This window comes from Phyllobates terribilis, unplaced genomic scaffold (genome assembly GCF_046119375.1).
Source record: "Phyllobates terribilis strain yellow unplaced genomic scaffold, ASM4611937v1 Scaffold_5__5_contigs__length_657084704, whole genome shotgun sequence".
NCBI classification, from domain to species: domain Eukaryota; kingdom Metazoa; phylum Chordata; class Amphibia; order Anura; family Dendrobatidae; genus Phyllobates; species Phyllobates terribilis.
The window spans coordinates 253,494,620-253,507,231 of record NW_027362765.1 but is presented as its reverse complement, the minus strand read 5'-3'; the positions used below and the strand labels follow the sequence as shown (position 1 = coordinate 253,507,231).

At 41.8% G+C, this 12,612-nt stretch overlaps 1 protein-coding gene across 2 annotated transcripts in view; it reads left to right on the top strand.

Annotated features, from left to right (window-relative positions):
- Positions 1 to 12,612, top strand: part of NAT9 (N-acetyltransferase 9) — a 24,856-nt gene extending 12,244 nt beyond the window's left edge. For both annotated transcript variants that reach the window (XM_073684059.1, XM_073684060.1), the window contains exons 3-8: positions 470 to 579; positions 707 to 844; positions 7,795 to 7,854; positions 7,930 to 8,024; positions 8,103 to 8,247; positions 8,926 to 12,612. In XM_073684059.1, the coding sequence (XP_073540160.1) occupies positions 470 to 579; positions 707 to 844; positions 7,795 to 7,854; positions 7,930 to 8,024; positions 8,103 to 8,234 (535 nt within the window). In that variant the 3' untranslated portion in view covers positions 8,235 to 8,247; positions 8,926 to 12,612. The remainder of the gene's footprint in view (positions 1 to 469; positions 580 to 706; positions 845 to 7,794; positions 7,855 to 7,929; positions 8,025 to 8,102; positions 8,248 to 8,925) is intronic.

The window sequence follows — 12,612 nt, the reverse complement described above, 5'->3', positions numbered from 1 at the left end:
CACAAGTCCAAAGGACCTAAAAACAAGTATAAGCCTGTATGTAAATAGCTAATATATGAGTTATTGTAGAACATGAAGCACAGTGGTCTATTGATATATCCACTAAAAGCCTTTAAGGGGCATTTACACTGCAAGATAATCATGAACTAACCTTGTTAAAAACACTCGTTTCATGATTATCTTGCTGTGTAAAATGGCTGCTGATGAACGAGCAAAACAGTCATTCAACTGGTGAAATGATCTTTAGTGCAGCATAAAAGATCATCCTATGACAGCCTATGTGCACTTGGGTGATCTAATACAGCTCGCTCTGCCCACATAATTTACTTTGGTCTGTCTGTAACAGGCGTTCAAACGACTGCAGATTGCTAAAAGTTTACTGATAAGCATTCGTAATGTGCCACCGGTCGGTCCATGTTCATGTCACTCCTGTCCTGTAAGGCTATCATTTCACATCTGGTGCTCCTAGGTATCATGAATGGATGAAGTCAGAGGAGCTGCAGAAACTAACGGCTTCGGAGCCACTGACACTGGATAAGGAATATGACATGCAACGCAGTTGGAGAGAGGACAGTGACAGTAAGTGGTTTGCAAATGCCAGGCCGTGTACAATTTCCATTCATTAGTATTGGTATTGACATATTACATTAGTATTTGATGAGTTGCACTCAAGTTGAAGAATTATCTAACCAGTTTTACCTTTCAGAGTGCACCTTCATCATACTGGATAGAGAACAGTGGGATGAGGGATGTCCAGAAGATCAGTGTATGTTGGGAGATGTCAACCTCTTTCTGGTTGATCCTGAAAACCCCTCTTTATCTGAAATAGAGATCATGATTGCAGGTAATTGTAGTGAGTGTATATACACTATTTTACCAAAGATAGAAACCAATGGTGAGAGGACTAAACTGTCACTAGAGGCAATATTGTGATTTCATGGCAGCGGTGCAAAAACCTGAGAACACCAATGGCAAGCTCTGATTGACATTCTGTAAAGGAAACGATTGTAAAATCAGTTGCACAAATTCTTTGTCTGCATAGATAGTACTTCAAACTTGGCCATGCTTACAGACTAATTACAGGCAGATGCCTAAAAATGTGTCCAGCCAGAATACACAAGGCTATAATAGTAGGGAGGATATGAAACACTTGTCTGGGTTTTTTTTCTCTTAATTACAGTTTTGTATTTAGGTTTTTGCTACCTAATCTGAGAGCTGTATAATGTACAAAGATACTGATTCCAGCTATGTGTCATTTACTGGGCTGCTGGCTATAATTTTGATAAAATCACTTTTATCAGCAGGAGATTATCACTAGAGGACTAGTAAACCTGCTGCAATATAGTCAACCATGCCCCACCACTGATTGGCAGCTTTCTATGTACACTGTGCATAGGCACAAAACTGCCAATCAGTAGCATGGCTGGGGTTATACAGAGCTCAGCATTCAGAGACCTGCTAGATCTGCAGCAGAGAAAACAGTTTTTAATCCCAACTGCAGTGTCCAGTAAAGTAAGTGATACATCACTGGAATCAGGGTCCCTACATTATGCTGCTCTCAGATGAGGTAGCAATAACCTGGCCCCAGTACACATTAGGTAGCTGTTGGTAAAAAGACTATATGACTGACAGCCATCTCTGCCAACATAAGAATGCTCGGCCTCCTTGGGGAGAACAAAGTGGGAACAAAATTCAGCAGGCCCTGAACCTTCAGACTCCAAACATCTTTGTTGTGGAAGAGTCAGGAGGCCAACGAACACATTACACTAATGGCTGATATCGGCAGAATTACCAAAATTACTGTCCGTTCTCAAGAACGTAGGGATTTTAAATTTTTTTTTTAGTGTAGAGATTTTTTCCTAGGTTACCAGTCACACTACCGTCCCAGTTAATATCACAAACAGGATATTCTGACCCATATTATGTAATCAATTATTAAATTATTTAAATACTGAGAGTACTCAAACAAACAGTTTTAATATTAATTACCATCAGGCACACAATGATTCACAAATTCATAATTTTGTGAAATATAATCAGCACAATGTTATTAATGAAAGAATTATTACACACCTTATACCAACTACAGAAAAATTCCCCAAAAAAAACCTTAAAACCCTATTAAAAACACACAGAAATAGGGCAGGCTGTTCATAAAGATGGTGCACATGATATATAGAGTGAGTATTTATAATGCATAAATATCACAAATGGGGCTCATATAGTTACATGCTTAATTCTTGTATGATACCCAAGAGATATATAATCAATAGTAAAGTGCAGGTGCAATTGTAAATAAGCAATACATATATAAAATATCAGATAGGTATATCATATATATCTATGTATGCCAAGTCCAAACATTCTTCCTTGCAATAAATATCTGATGTCGGGTGGGTATATCACAGCAATATGAATAACAGTAATCAATAAGTTGATTTTATAAATATTCAACAACCTGAATAATAGTATAAATAGTCCATATCATTAGACCCATATGTTAAATCCAATTGTACATTCCACCCAGATTCTATATATCATGATATAAGTTATACGTGCCATTGCGATGTAATAGCAGCTTGCCTAAAATCCCTTACGCGCGTTTCGGCGCTAAGCCTTCGTCAGGGGGTGCTGTTATGACATATTCCATGGTTTATATAGGGTGTACCCCTCTTTCCTTAAACACGCCTGTGTGTATGGGCGCATGTGGGCCACCCACCACCGCGTCCATCCCGTCGGCCGGCGTCCCGGAAGTCGTGCTGCGCATGTGCGCATTCACAAGCTCCGATAGGTCGCCGGGCAGGGGGAAGGAGGCAGAGCGGCACAGACGCACACCAACAGGATCCCGCAGATGCCATCTTGGAAACTGAAAGGATGCCAGCTGTGCATAACAATCCCCAGGGTCCTGCAGAAGCCATCTTAGATATTGGAAAAGTGCCAGCAGCGCATCAGGTTATAGCGCTTTACATATTATACAGAGGGCCCCTTATGTGGTATATTTAATAAATCAGCCAACAGATAACATATTTAACATCTCTATTTGTGTCAAACAGTACATAATCATCAGTCAAATTATAATATCATTGATAGCCTCCATCAGATTTTTCTTAAAGCTGTATACACCGGTATACGAAGCATCACTGATTCATTGTTCATTACGTATAGCAGGCAAAGATACATGTTTGGTAAATATATCTGTTAATATAAGGAAAAATAAAAAATAGAAGCACATCTATAAAGCACAGAATCAGATTAAAAACAAATATTCAGATAGGAGGCAGATCCATTGATCCCATTGCAGAAATGGGGCAAAGTTAACCTGATCATTTAGGCCCTTTGGTTTTACAGTATGTAGGGTGGTGATCCACTTTATTTCTCTCTGGGCTAGCTTTTTCTTCAAGTCACCACCCCTAGCACCTAGGTGAATTTGGTCTATCCCTCTAAATTTTAGCACACGCCAATTACAATTATGATGCTGTTTGACATGCTTAGGGATGTTCTTAAGCATTTAAATTTTGTCAGATGTATCTGCCTTACTTGGATTTTTTATATGCCGTATATGTTCCAGGATCCTGACCCTAAACTCACGGGATGTGAGACCTACATAAATTAATTTACATGGGCATGTTGCCCAGTAAATAATGCCCGTGCATCGACAATTGGTATAATGTAAGGTTTTGTAGCTTTTAGAGCCAGTGGAGTCCAAAAATTCAAAAGATCTATCAACTTGAATACAGGCTCCACATGAGCCACAGTGGTAACTGCCCCATTTTTTCTTATAATTTGTTGATAGAGTAGATTTTGGAGGTGGTGGGGCATAGTGACTATGAACTAAAGAGTCGTTCAGAGTTTTTGATCTCTTTGGTGTTATGGCTGGATTGGATGAAATTACCTTCTTAAGTGTTGTTATCTGTTAATAGTACAGGCCAGTATCTTTTTATAATATTGGTCATTTCCCTCTATTGAGCATGGTATGGCGTAATAAGCCTTATCTGATTGTCCGTATTACGACGGGAAGATTTAAATAGTTGTTCCCTGGAGGTGTTATTAGCCTGTTCGTAGCCACTCTGAATATTTCTCATATTATAGTGGCAGGCTTTAAATCGCTTTTGTAGATCCATTGCTTGCTTGTTAAAGAGGTCATCCGTTGAACAAATCCGCCGTGCTTGGAGGAACTGGCCTGTCGGTATAGATTTCAACACCTGAGGAGGATGAGATGAACGGGCACTTAATATTGCATTTACCTCTGTTTTCTTACGGTATACATCTGTTTGTATCAGTCCATCACTACCCTTAAAAATACGTAGGTCCAGAAAGTCAATCTCTGAGAATTAAGTATGTAGGTTAGACGAATATTACGATCATTTTTATTAAGTTGTTGAAGGAATTATTCTAAGGCTGTGTGCCCACTATGCTTTTTTTAATCGTTTCCGCATCGGCAATTCCTCCGCAGAAACGCTTAAACGCATGATAGAAGGTCTGCCATGTTCCCCAATGATAATCTGCATGTGCTGTGCACATGCTGAGGAAATTTCCGCTGTGGATTATCATTGCGGAAAAATCTGCAGCACTACCAGTTATTTTGCGTAATCGCGGCGTTTTCGCCGCCATTGACTTGCATTGAATTTCTTAATATCCGCATGACTACATGCTTCACATGAGGATATTAAGCGATTCAATGTGCGGATGGCACCCGGGTCTGGAAAAGAGGAGACTCTCATCCAGACCCGGGTACCATAGTACCTGTAAAAAAAAAAAAAAATTTAAAATAAAAAAATGCATTATACTCACCTTCTGATGGCCCCCGGTCTCCTTAGTGATGCGTCCTGGCTCCCCGGCAGCTCGCGATGGTCTAAAAGGACCTGCCATGACGTCATTTAGTCATGTGACGGGTCACACGACCACTGACGTCGGCGGTCGCGTGACCTATCACATGACTAAATGACGTCAATGAAGGTCCTTTTACACAACCGCGAGACACTGGGGAGCCGGGGAGACCGGACGCATCTGATAAGGAGACCGGGGGCCATCGAAAGGTGAGTATAATGTTTATTTTTTACCATTTTTATTCTTTTTTTTAACTAACTTGGTCATACTATATAAAATCCATTCCGGTTGCATGGATTTATATAGTGTGACCAAGTTGTCAAAGACTTTCCAAGTGATGCTAAAATCGCTTGGAAAGCGCTTGACAACCCGCATGCGAAATTGCATGTGCAAAACGCGTGACAAACGCTTGTCCCTGGCTGAAAAAACGCATGTAAAATCTGCATGCGTTTTTTCTGCCAGGGAGATGCAGAGACGCTCAGGAAAAATCCGGAGCATTTCTGCATCGCGGGCACATAGCCTAGGTGGCAGGATTCACCCTGCCATATAATAAAAATATACCGAACCCACATCTGGACCGCCCCATTGTCAGATGCAGGGAAACAGATGTTGTGTTCCTAATACCCCAGGAAGAGGTTAGCATATGAGGGTGCACAGGACGCCCCTATTGTTGTAACCCTTTCCTGAAGGTACAGTGGTGGCCAAAAGTATTGGCACCCCTGCAATTCTGTCAGATAATACTCAGTTTCTTCCTGAAAATGATTGCAATCATAAATTCTTTGGTATTATTATCTTCATTTAATTTGTCTTCAATGAAAAAACGCAAAAAGAATTGTCCTAAAGCCAAATTGGATATAATTCCACACCAAACCTAAAAAAGGGGGTGGACAAAAGTATTGGCACTGTTTGAAAAATCATGTGATGCTTCTCTAATTCATGTAATTAACAGCACCTGTAACTTACCTGTGGCACCTAACAGGTGTTGGCAATAACTAAATCACACTTGCATCCAGTTAACATGGATTAAAGTTGACTCAGCCTCTGTCCTGTGTCCTTGTGTGTACCACATTGAGCATGGAGAAAAGAAAGAAGACCAAAGAACTGTCTGAGGACTTGAGAAACCAAATTGTGAGGAAGCATGAGCAATCTCAAGGCTACAAGTCCATCTCCAAGGACCTGAATGTTCCTGTGTCTTCCGTGCGCAGTGTCATCAAGAAGTTTAAAGCCCATGGCACTGTGGCTAACCTCCCTAGATGTGGACGGAAAAGAAAAATTGACGATAGATTTCAACGCAAGATTGTGCGGATGGTGGATAAAGAACCTCGACTAACATCCAAACAAGTTCAAGCTGCCCTGCAGTCCGAGGGTACAACAGTGTCAACCCGTACTATCTGTTGGCGTCTGAATGAAAAGGGACTGTATGGTAGGATACCCAGGAAGACCCCACTTCTTACCCCGAGACATAAAAAAGCCAGGCTGGAGTTTGCCAAAACTTACCTGAGAAAGCCTAAAACGTTTTGGAAGAATGTTCTCTGGTCAGATGAGACAAAAGTAGAGCTTTTTGGGAAAAAGCATCAACAGAGTGTACAGGAAAAAAAAAAAGGCATTCAAAGAAAAGAACACGGTCCCTACAGTCAAGCATGGCGGAGGTTCCCTGATGTTTTGGGGTTGCTTTGCTGCCTCTGGACCTGACAGGTTCCCTTTTAAGAAGAGGGAAAACAAGTGTATTTCACATATGTGGAACAATATCTTATTCTTTGTTTCTAGCCAGTAGGTACACCATTTGTTTTCCCCTTACAACATTTTCTTTCTGTGCTCCAATAATTCAGGGTTGTCATACAGACAAAAAAAAGAACCGCATTGAAAGAAAGTGAATTTTGGACACCTCTGATCTTAGACTACACCAGTTCATATAAAGAGGGTCAGTATGACAATAACTGTGAGCCACTGAAGTGTATGGAAGTAAAAATATTCTGGATTTTTGAGGGGAACTGACTTTTTCACCATCTAATATTTCGAGTGATAGTTCCTGGCCCCGTCTAGAGTTTCTTTTGTTCAGCTATGAACTTGTCGTTTATCACACAAAACACACATCACATCAGTTCACACTCTTATCATGTCTTGTCTCTATGAATCCTTCTTAATTGGCTTTTCCTTCACCTGACCGTGCACGGCACCAGCCTTAATAAATGTCACTGCCAGACACTTCTGCTTCACCCATCAATCTCTTGAAAAATAGTTTTACAATGTGCGAATAGTACGCCAAATAGGACACATCATCACTGGAGTCTGTCCACATTTATCTTTTTCAAGTTCCTTTTATATAAAGGATCAAACACGTTCATTTGCATCTGAATAGAGCACTCCTAGAAGTTTGGTGAATTGTTCTTTCCACATTATTCAATTACACAGAAGATCCAACTAACTGCACAATTATCAGTCCTAGAAGTTACAGGGGAGAATATATCTTTTTTTTTTTTGTAGCCCAGGGACAACAATTCCTGGCTTGTTCTCCATTCGAACTATGGGATCCCTACCAATAAATTGAGAATGACTGGGCTGCAGGGGTTGTGTAACACCGCATCCCCTTGGCTGTGTTTCCTGCACAGCACCACCCCGGCCACTGTGAACTGCAGTGGGGCCCCATACAAGTCAGTGCATAATGGCTAATTTATAGAAGGCTGCCCTGCATTTCATTAGAGAAGACAATGAAATTCTGACCTCCGCTTATTATCATGGAGTTCTGATTTCCTTTGAGTACAGGGACATTCTGGGATAGAGGTAGCACAGAAGCAAAAAATGTTTGCTGATCAGGAGGTATAACTAATGAATTACTAAATAAAGCAATCAATGGATTGGATTCCATCTCCCATGTTTGGAGTCACATTCTAGTGCAAGTGCTAATACCTGTACTCATGATTGCACTAAGTGTGACCCATACCTAATCCATTTTTCCTGGTATTCTAGAGCCCATGTCTCGTGGCAAAGGGTTTGGTGAAGAGTCTGTCCGGCTTATGCTGTATTATGGTGAGTACTGCAGTTTTTCCTATGTTACCACAAGCTACTGGACTTATCTGAGCTCAAGTCTCATCTCTGTCATAGGTGTTACGACATTGGGAATTTCCACATTTCAAGCTAAAATCGGAGAAGAGAACGTAACAAGTATTCGGCTGTTTAATAGATTGCACTTCAGTAAGGTGGGTGTTTGTCTGAGTCCAGTAATATGGCCCTGTATGAGCTTCAGTCATTCTGTATATTCTGTTCTCTGTTACCAGGTGTCCTATAGCTCAATTTTTCAGGAGACGACTCAGCACTGGGAGGTGTCCGAGACTGAAAGGCAATGGCTCTTGAATTCACTTCATGTCACTGTGGAATCTTATAGAGAAATGACACAATCGAAAAACTGATGCTCATCATTAGGTGAGAGCAGGAAGGTAGACTGGCAGACAATGTAGTTACTCAAGTTCCTTGTCTCTTTTTTATTTGTTTACAAACAGGTTCTTGGTCAGATATTGTTTTTTCTCCTTTATATAACGTTACGTTACTTATGAACTTCAAGGGATATTCCTATTTCTATATACAAAGCTCTAATATATTTTGTGTGTCAGTTTATCAATTTCTACTTCGTTCTATTCCTTTGCAGTGTCACAAGGAGGTTTTTGCAAGTATCGCCAACTGTCATGGTGGTGTCAGGGTCTGTGCAATCCACAGATTCTTACACTCTCTCACTTCTAACTCCATTGATAGCTATGATCACCGCAGGGTGACTCGGTCGTCGACTCAGCTGCAGCTCCTAGGCAGGTTAGCAAGAGTTAAATCTTTGCTGGGAAGCTGAATCTGGGGAGCAGGAGGTAGAGAGTGGGGGGGATGATGAGGATGCAGGAGTACAGGTGCTAATTTATATATTTTTGGGGTGGGGAAAAGTGGCTGTAGTGGGGGCACAGTGATGGATTATCAATCTAAATTTGGAATGGTGGGTTGTATAGTAACGAATTATATATTAATGGTGGGTACATGTCTGAATTCAGCGGAGCAATGCGGGGGGATTTCTTATTCAGAAACAAATGTGTATCTATATGTGAACTTTTTTATTTTCAGGGGGGCGGTGAACAATGCAGCAAACTGCAATGACAGAGTCCCAGTGTTAGGACATCGACATGAAAGTTTGACAAGATGAAGAAGAAATAGGCTTGAAATCAGACGAGATGTCAGCAATGATTTACTGGATGTAAATATTTTTGTATAAAGGGATGTTTACATTGAGCCACCAGCGGCACTAAATGACCACCAACTGGTAAACCATTACCGATCGGCAGTCATTTACTGATGTCCATCTGTTTAAACAGGCTATTAAAGGGGTGGTCCAAAACTAAATTTTATTTAATATCATGATCTAATCTTTTTACTATTATACTTTAATTAAAAATTCCCCATCCTTCTCTCACTAAACTAACTGCTTTACTTTTTTTTTTCCTACCATTTCCTCTTTGATGCTTCTCTTTAGAATCCCAGTGCATGCTGGGATACTCGAACGAAGTATCAGTGACCGCCGCAAACTCTTCCCCCTCTCTGAAGCGAAGCATCATCAGTAACGTTCATTTCAGGGTCGGGGCTGGACCCTGCTCTACTGAGCATGTGTCGATTGTCAACTCCGATATATGCTCAGTAAATTCCTGTCAGTGTGCACTATTCTAGCCACTGCACAGTGACAATGCGCTCTGTCGTCAGCTCTAATCAGAAGTGACGTCACTTGTGGGAGCGGGGCTGGTCTCTGTTCGATCGTTCTCTTCTTACAATGTGCACTGACCGTGCACTCTGTTGCCAGCCCGTCACTTCTGATCAGAGCCGGTGAGAGAGTGCATTGCCACTGTGCACTGAGAAGAACAGTGCACAGTGACAGGAAACTACTGAGCATACATTGGAATTGACAACCAGTGCATCCTCAGTAGAGAAGGGACTACCTTAGCCCCTGAAACGGACATCACTCACTGATGAGGCTTCTTTTGAGAGAGGGGGAAGTGACCGCAGCCTGTGCCCTCTGATGACTCTTCGTTTCAGTATCCAGCATAGACTGTAGATTCTCAAACGAAGCGTCATCAAAGAGGAAGTAGTAGAAAAAATAAATAAAGCAGTTAAATGGATAGTGTAGTGAGGGAAGGATGGGGAATTTTTAATTAAAGTATATTAAAAAAAAAGATTTGATTATGGCATTAGAGTTTAGGATGAAAATATAATTTAGTTTCGGACCACCCCTTTAAACGATGCGCACTGAGCCATCTGTCCCATTTTATATAGCATCCACTGTTGTCATATATAGCGCTGTCCCTTATTACGTAGCATTCCTTTTTGTTATGTACAGCGCCGTCCCGTATTATATAGAGTCCTTTTGTTATATAGCGGTTTGTTATTACATAGTTCTATAGATTATAGAGGATACTATGTTATATATAGCGCTGTAGATAAGGGGAAAAAATTTGCCTGATGTGCTCAGCACACTGCTGTCTGTCGTCTTACATGTGCACCTGTGTGTTAATCACATGACCTATCACATGATTTCTCAAAGGGGATCATGTGACATATCACGTGATACATCAGGTACTGGGGAAGCCCACACACTATAAACTGCCCGGGGCCCTGGCTACTCTTAATCTGCTCATGGTTGTAGGAGTTGTAAAGCTGTGATACTTGTACTGTAACAAGTTAATCTCTAATTACTTTTAATGTATTGTCCATTTTCTTACTGTATTTCGGTAGAGAAAGAGAAGACACTTATTATTATTATTTATATAGCTCCATTGATTTTATGTTGCTGTACATGAGAAGGGGTCACATACAAAATACAGATATCACTTACAGTGATGGGCAGCAGGGTGGCGCAGTGGTTAGCACTGCAGCCTTGCAGCGCTGAGGTCCTGGGTTCAAATCCCACCAAGGACAACATCTGCAAGGAGATTTATGTTCTCCCCGTGTTTGCGTGGGTTTCCTCCGGGTTCTCCGGTTTCCTCCCACACTCCAAAGACATACTGATAGGGAATCTAGATTGTGAGCCCCGATGGGGACAGCAACGATAATGTATGTAAAGCGCTGCGGAATATGTTAGCGCTATATAAAAATAAAGATGATTATTATTATTACAGCAAACCAACTAACAATGATAGACAGAGGAACCTGCCCTGGATCTTCAAGTTCTGTCTGAAGGTTCCAAATGTGGTGGATAATCGGACGTGTTGAGGCACAGAATTCCAGAGGATGGGAGATATTCGGGAGAAATCTTGGAAGCGATTGGGTGAGGAACGAATAAGTGAGAAGGAAGTCTTGGGAGGACCGGAGATTACGTGAGGGAATATATTGGAAGATTAGTTCAGAGATGTATGGAGGAGCAAGGTTATGGATGGCTTTGTAGGTCTGTGTTAATAGTTTGAATTGGATGTGCTGGGGAATTGGGAGCCAATGAAGGGATTTGTAAAGAAGTAGTGAGGAGAGAGATTAATTAGTCAGGCAGCAGAGTAAAGTACGGACTGGAGAGGTGCGAGAGTGTTGGCAGGTTGGCCACAGAGGAGGATGTTGCAGTAGTCGAGGCGGGAGATGGAGGGCATGCACAAGCATTTTAATAGATTGACGGTTGAGGAAAGGACGGATTCTGGAAGTATTTTTGAGCTGGAGGTGACAGGAGGTGGCGAGAGCTTGGATGTGCGGTTTGAAGGACAGGGCAGAGTCGAGGGTTACTCCAAGGCAGCCGATTTCCGGTACAGGGGATAGCGTGATGTCATTTATTGTGATAGATATATCAGGTAGGGAAGATATGTGAGATGGAAGAAAGATTGTGAGTTCAGATTTGTCCACATTGAGCTTGAGGAAGCGAGAGGAGAAGGAGGATATGGCTGATAGACACTCCAGGATTCTGGACAGCAGAGCAAAACATGTGGTTATGCGTGAGACATGAGATACTGTGAAGAATATTGGAGACATAATTCCATATCAATCATTTGTATCATATTTGGCATGGGATTATAAAAACCCCTTCACTGTGCAGTTGAATCAGAACACCTAGCAGCAGCAGGGGGAAGTCAAGAGTCAAAGTGCTGTGAGTGACTGATCTCACACCTTGACCAGCTCAGAGCAGAACAAAAGGCTTGCTTGCCATGTGGATATTGTGTGGTCTAAATTGCTTTAAGGCAGCTATGGTTTCATAAGGAGTTATGGAGATACTACACGCCCTAGCCGTACATTTTGTACATTTCCAAGAACACCAGACCGGACGCCTTCCAGGGCCTTGGTCTGTTCTGGCCTCACAGGCTGGGGAGATACGTAGAATAGCTAGTAGGAAACAGCAGGGGCCCAGCTGCATCCTATGGCACCAGAACCGTCTCCCTAGGACTGTCCATTAAGGAGTTCTGGAGTTTTTAGCTTCCAGAGGCATGGGGATGAGACTTAGGTTCAGCCAAGAGGACAGGAGGGGAGTGACCCAAAAGGGGATAAAGCTAGCGTAAGACTACGTTGTCTCTCTCCCTCTCTAATGCATGCAGTCCATTTCCAAGGGGGGGGGGGGGGTTATTCATGATGAGTAACGTGCTGTGAAGGACCTAGGACCCACCTGGAAGCCGATGCCCCTAAGGCTCAGCGCACACATGGTCGGATGTCACACCCGTAATTCACATGATCCGTCTGCTTATATCTTTTTTACTATACCCTGTATTTGCATATCTGACCATTGTATATGTATAACAATTGTGTATATAGTGTATTGTCTTGTGTGCCCTTAAGGCAATTAAATATATAATTTAA